This window comes from Gobio gobio (assembly GCF_949357685.1).
Source record: "Gobio gobio genome assembly, chromosome: 10".
Taxonomy (NCBI): domain Eukaryota; kingdom Metazoa; phylum Chordata; class Actinopteri; order Cypriniformes; family Gobionidae; genus Gobio; species Gobio gobio.
Window position 1 is genome coordinate 15,355,437 of NC_137116.1, and position 7,500 is coordinate 15,362,936.

Below are 7,500 nucleotides of genomic sequence, written 5' to 3' on the forward strand. Positions count from 1 at the left end.
GTGTGTGTGTGTGTGTGTGTGTGTGTGTGTGTGTGTGTGTGTGTGATGGGTAGGTTTAGGGGCAGTGTAAGGGGATAGAAAATTCGGTTTGTACGGTATAAAAACCAGTACGCCTATGGAATGTCCTCACATTTCACAAAAACAAACGTGTGTGTGGGTGTGTGTGGGTGTGTGTGTGTGGGTGTGTGTGGGTGTGTATGTGTGTGTGTGTGTGTGTGTGTGTGGGTGTGTGTGTGTGTGTGGGTGTGTGTGTGTGTGTGTGTGCTGTTGCTCTGTCTGATGATAATGATCAGTTTCAGGTGTGTGTGATTATTGGACACACACTGAAGCATCTCATCTCCAGTGACCTGAGGCTCATTGTTCCACTCCTGTATGGAGTTACACTGCGGTTTCCTCTGACACACACACACACACACACACACACACACACACACACACCTGTAACCTCACCTGGGTGACTGTCGGGCCATTTAGCAAAGCCGCCCACCAGACGGTCCTGCGTCGACAGGATGTAGTTCCGGTTCTTCTCAAAGTTGGTGAACTGGAACACGTTCAACAGCTGCGGACACAAGAGAGAGTGTGTGTGTGTGTGTGTGTGTGTGTGTGTGTTAAACATGATCTGAGTCTCCAACACATCACAATGTTCCTCATTATAATAATTCATACACAGAATAAAGGGGCGGGGTTGAGTTAGTCAGTGTGTGTTGAGACTGGCAGTTATGATAAGGGGCGGGACATTCCCCAAACACCAATCACAACACACCGCTCCAGCCGACCAATCAGAGCACAGTGTGCTTCCAGAAGGAGGGGCTTCACAGAGACAGAGCGTTCCTGACAGACGGGGAAGAGAGGAGCCGCAACACTGGAGGAGATGAGGAATAATGAGCAGATCGAGGGTTTACCTCCAGCGTGGCTCCCACCCAGAAGGAGTAGCAGGTGTCGACGGGTTTATTGGGCCGGCCGTGGAAGCCGTTCTGCTGGCGGAGGATACACCAGCGCCGGATCCGGTTCAGCTCCCGCTCGCTGAACACCTCCTGCAACTTTCCCATCATGCAAAGGGACGCGATGGCACAAAAGGTGGACCCACCTGAGGAAAGAGAGACGGGAGCTTCATCAGAGACGTCAGTGCTTCCAGAAGCTTCACTGAATCAGCCACAGCGATCACTGAATCAACTACGACTCACTGAATCAGTCACAGCGATCACTGATTCAACTACAACTCACTGAATCACTGAATCAGTCACAGCGATCACTGAATCAACTACGACTCACTGAATCAGTCACAGCGATCACTGAATCAACTACGACTCACTGAATCAGTCACAGCGATCACTGAATCAAATACGACTCACTGAATCACTGAATCAGCCACAGCGATCACTGAATCAACTACGACTCACTGAATCAGTCACAGCGATCACTGAATCAACTACGACTCACTGAATCACTGAATCAGTCACAGCGATCACTGAATCAACTACGACTCACTGAATCAGTCACAGCGATCACTGAATCAACTACGACTCACTGAATCAGTCACAGCGATCACTGAATCAAATACGACTCACTGAATCACTGAATCAGCCACAGCGATCACTGAATCAACTACGACTCACTGAATCAGTCACAGCGATCACTGAATCAACTACGACTCACTGAATCACTGAATCAGTCACAGCGATCACTGAATCAACTACGACTCACTGAATCAGTCACAGCGATCACTGAATCAACTACGACTCACTGAATCAGTCACAGCGATCACTGAATCAACTACGACTCACTGAATCACTGAATCAGTCACAGCGATCACTGAATCAACTACGACTCACTGAATCAGTCACAGCGATCACTGAATCAACTACGACTCACTGAATCAGTCACAGCGATCACTGAATCAACTACGACTCACTGAATCACTGAATCAGTCACAGCGATCACTGAATCAACTACGACTCACTGAATCAGTCACAGCGATCACTGAATCAACTACGACTCACTGAATCACTGAATCAGTCACAGCGATCACTGAATCAACTACGACTCACTGAATCAGCCACAGCAAACACTGAATCAACTACGACTCACTGAATCAGTCACAGCGATCACTGAATCAACTACGACTCACTGAATCAGTCACAGCGATCACTGAATCAACTATGACTCACTGAATCAGTCACAGCGATCACTGAATCAACTACGACTCACTGGATCAACTGCAACTCCCTGAATCACCTGCGACTCACTGAATCAACTGCGACTCACTGAAACAATTAATAATTGAATTGACTGTGACTCAATTAATCAATTAATCACTGAATCAACTGCGACTCACTGAATCAACTCTGACTCACTGAATCAACTACTACTCCCTGAATCAACTGTGATTCACTGAATCAATTAATAATTGAATTGACTGTGACCCAATTAATCAATTAATCACTGAATCAACTGCGACTCACTGGATCAACTGCGACTCACTGGATCAACTGCGACTCACTGAATCAACTGCGACTCACTGAATCAGTCACAGCGATCACTGGATCAACTGCGACTCACTGGATCAACTGCGACTCACTGAATCAACTGCGACTCACTGAATCAACTGCGACTCACGGATCAACTGCGACTCACGGATCAACTGCGACTCACGGATCAACTGCGACTCACGGATCAACTGCGACTCACGGATCAACTGCGACTCACGGATCAACTGCGACTCACGGATCAACTGCGACTCACGGATCAACTGCGACTCACGGATCAACTGCGACTCACGGATCAACTGCGACTCACGGATCAACTGCGACTCACGGATCAACTGCGACTCACGGATCAACTGCGACTCACGGATCAACTGCGACTCACGGATCAACTGCGACTCACGGATCAACTGCAACTCACTGAATCACTGAATCAACTACGACTCACTAAATCACTGACTCAACTGCGACTCCCTGACTCAACTGCGACTCTCTGACTCTCTGATCGACAGAGACTCACTGACTCGACTGCGACTCACTGGATCGACTGCGACTCACTGGATCGACTGCGACTCACTGGATCGACTGCGACTCACTGGATCGACTGCGACTCACTGGATCGACTGCGACTCACTGGATCAACTGCGACTCACTGGATCAACTGCGACTCACTGGATCAACTGCGACTCACTGGATCAACTGCGACTCACTGGATCAACTGCGACTCACTGGATCAACTGCGACTCAATCACTGAAATGACTGCAACTCACTGAATCAACTGCGACTCATTGAATCATTGACTCAACTGTGACTCAATGAATCACTGACTGAACTGCGACTCCCTGAATCAACTGCAACTCACTGAATCAACTGCGACTCCCTGACTCAACAGCGACTCACTGAATCGTCTGCGACTCACTGAATCGTCTGCGACTCACTGAATCGTCTGCGACTCACTGAATCGTCTGCGACCTCACTGAATCGTCTGCGACCTCACTGAATTGTCTGCGACTCACTGAATCACTGACTCTACTGCGACTCACTGAATCACTGACTCGACTGCGACTCACTGAATCACTGACTCGACTGCGACTCACTGAATCACTGACTCGACTGCGACTCACTGAATCACTGAATTGACTGTGACTCACTGAATCACTGAATCGACTGCGACTCACTGAATCGACTGCGACTAACTGAATCACTGAATCGACCGCGACTCACTGAATCGACCGCGACTCACTGAATCGACTGCGACTCACTGAATCGACTGCGACTCAACTGCGACTCACTGACTCAACTGCGACTCACTGGATCAACTGCGACTCACTGGATCAACTGCGACTCACTGACTCAACTGCGACTCACTGACTCAACTGCGACTCACTGACTCAACTGCGACTCACTGGATCACTGACTCAACTGCGACTCACTGGATCAACTGCGACTCAATCACTGAATTGACTGCAACTCACTGAATCAACTGCGACTCATTGAATCATTGACTCAACTGCGACTCAATGAATCACTGACTGAACTGCGACTCCCTGACTCAACTGCGACTCCCTGAATCAACAGCGACTCACTGAATCGTCTGCGACTCACTGACTCGACTGTGACTCACTGAATCGACTGCGACTCACTGAATCACTGACTCGACTGCGACTCACTGAATCGACTGCGACTCACTGAATCACTGACTCGACTGCGACTCACTGAATCGACTGCGACTCACTGAATCGACTGCGACTCACTGAATCGACTGCGACTCACTGACTCGACTGCGACTCACTGAATCGACTGCGACTCACTGAATCGACTGCGACTCACTGAATCACTGAATCGACTGCGACTCACTGAATCGACTGCGACTCACTGAATCGACTGCGACTCACTGAATCGACTGCGACTCACTGAATCGACTGCGACTCACTGAATCGACTGCGACTCACTGAATCCCTGACTCGACTGCGACTCACTGACTCGACTGCGACTCACTGAATCGACTGCGACTCACTGAATCACTGACTCGACTGCGACTCACTGACTCGACTGCGACTCACTGAATCGACTGCGACTCACTGAATCGACTGCGACTCACTGAATCGACTGCGACTCACTGAATCACTGAATCGACTGCGACTCACTGAATCGACTGCGACTCACTGAATCACTGACTCGACTGCGACTCACTGACTCGACTGCGACTCACTGAATTGACTGCGACTCACTGAATCGACTGCGACTCACTGAATCACTGACTCGACTGCGACTCACTGAATCACTGACTCGACTGCGACTCACTGAATCGACTGCGACTCACTGAATCGACTGCGACTCACTGAATCACTGACTCGACTGCGACTCACTGACTCGACTGCGACTCACTGAATCGACTGCGACTCACTGAATCACTGAATCGACTGCGACTCACTGAATCGACTGCGACTCACTGAATCGACTGCGACTCACTGAATCGACTGCGACTCACTGAATCGACTGCGACTCACTGAATCGACTGCGACTCACTGACTCGACTGCGACTCACTGAATCGACTGCGACTCACTGAATCACTGACTCGACTGCGACTCACTGAATCGACTGCGACTCACTGAATCACTGACTCGACTGCGACTCACTGACTCGACTGCGACTCACTGAATTGACTGCGACTCACTGAATCGACTGCGACTCACTGAATCACTGACTCGACTGCGACTCACTGAATCGACTGCGACTCACTGAATCGACTGCGACTCACTGAATCACTGACTCGACTGCGACTCACTGACTCGACTGCGACTCACTGAATCGACTGCGACTCACTGAATCGACTGCGACTCACTGAATCACTGACTCGACTGCGACTCACTGAATCGACTGCGACTCACTGAATCGACTGCGACTCACTGAATCACTGACTCGACTGCGACTCACTGACTCGACTGCGACTCACTGAATCGACTGCGACTCACTGAATCGACTGCGACTCACTGAATCACTGACTCGACTGCGACTCACTGAATCACTGACTCGACTGCGACTCACTGAATCGACTGCGACTCACTGAATCGACTGCGACTCACTGAATCGACTGCGACTCACTGAATCGACTGCGACTCACTGAATCACTGACTCAACTGTGACTCACTGAATCGACTGCGACTCACTGAATCGACTGCGACTCACTGAATCACTGACTCGACTGCGACTCACTGACTCGACTGCGACTCCCTGACTCGACTGCGACTCCCTGACTCAACTGCGACTCACTGACTCAACTGCGACTCACTGACTCAACTGCGACTCACTGGATCAACTGCGACTCATTGAATCACTGACTGAACTGCGACTCCCTGACTCAACTGCGACTCCCTGAATCAATTGCGACTCCCTGAATCAACTGCGACTCACTGAATCATCTGCGACTCACTGAATCAACTGCGACTCACTGAATCACTGAATCGACTGCGACTCACTGAATCGACTGCGACTCACTGAATCACTGACTCGACTGCGACTCACTGAATCACTGACTCGACTGCGACTCACTGAATCGACTGCGACTCACTGAATCGACTGCGACTCACTGAATCGACTGCGACTCACTGAATCGACTGCGACTCACTGACTCGACTGCGACTCACTGAATCACTGACTCGACTGCGACTCACTGACTCGACTGCGACTCACTGAATCGACTGCGACTCACTGAATCACTGACTCGACTGCGACTCACTGACTCGACTGCGACTCACTGACTCAACTGCGACTCACTGACTCAACTGCGACTCCCTGAATCAATTGCGACTCCCTGAATCAACTGCGACTCACTGAATCATCTGCGACTCACTGAATCAACTGCGACTCACTGAATCACTGAATCGACTGCGACTCACTGAATCACTGAATCGACTGCGACTCACTGAATCACTGACTCGACTGCGACTCACTGAATCGACTGCGACTCACTGAATCGACTGCGACTCACTGAATCGACTGCGACTCACTGACTCGACTGCGACTCACTGACTCGACTGCGACTCACTGAATCACTGACTCGACTGCGACTCACTGACTCGACTGCGACTCACTGAATCACTGACTCGACTGCGACTCACTGACTCGACTGCGACTCACTGAATCGACTGCGACTCACTGAATCACTGACTCGACTGCGACTCACTGACTCGACTGCGACTCACTGACTCGACTGCGACTCACTGACTCAACTGCGACTCACTGAATCGACTGCGACTCACTGACTCGACTGCGACTCACTGACTCAACTGCGACTCACTGAATCGACTGCGACTCACTGACTCGACTGCGACTCACTGACTCAACTGCGACTCACTGAATCGACTGCGACTCACTGAATCGACTGCGACTCACTGAATCACTGAGGACTGCCTTCACACCTGAGCACGTCTAGTCATCTTCAGTTTTCTTTCTGCTGCAATTGAGTTTAATAAAACACCATCACACACACATTACTCATGACTGGCGTTCAGAGTGTGTGTGAAGCACAGAAAACTCACCATGTGACTCCAGTCCGGCTCCTTGACCAATGCCGCTGTCATACGACTGGAGGACAGAGAACAGCTGGTCAGTCACATGACAGAGGTCATAACGAGAGCAGCATCTCCAACATCACAGCATTTCATCTTTACATGACTATAGTTTAGAGAAGTGCGGTTAATAATAATATTACATGTTTGTTTATTAGATATCTAACAGTGAAGCTCTGAGCTGGGATGTTCTTACCAACAGTAATGTGCAAAATCATCATTCTATAGTGAAAGTAAATCTTCTGCTGTTATTAACAGAGCTGTTGATCTTCTGTAGTCTCTGTGACTTTTTTCATATATTAATGATATAATCAGAGCTCCTCTGCTGCCATCTGCTGGATATAGAGGCATTACATGTGGCATTGTCTGAGTTTATAACGGCACGCTCTACGAGATCTGATGGTATTAATTCTGTGGTGAACTCAAACTCTCTCTCATTGGATC

At 49.6% G+C, this 7,500-nt stretch overlaps 1 protein-coding gene across 2 annotated transcripts in view; it reads right to left on the reverse strand.

Annotated features, from left to right (window-relative positions):
• pggt1b (protein geranylgeranyltransferase type I, beta subunit) overlaps positions 1 to 7,500 on the reverse strand; it is a 54,239-nt gene that overhangs the window by 2,819 nt on the left and 43,920 nt on the right. For both annotated transcript variants that reach the window (XR_013817333.1, XM_079827539.1), the window contains exons 6-8: positions 7,027 to 7,072; positions 903 to 1,087; positions 451 to 559 (exon numbers count right to left, since the gene is read on the reverse strand). Coding sequence is in view for 1 of the 2 variants with exons in the window: in XM_079827539.1 (XP_079683665.1) it covers positions 451 to 559; positions 903 to 1,087; positions 7,027 to 7,072 (340 nt within the window). In the remaining variant the exon portion in view is untranslated. The remainder of the gene's footprint in view (positions 1 to 450; positions 560 to 902; positions 1,088 to 7,026; positions 7,073 to 7,500) is intronic.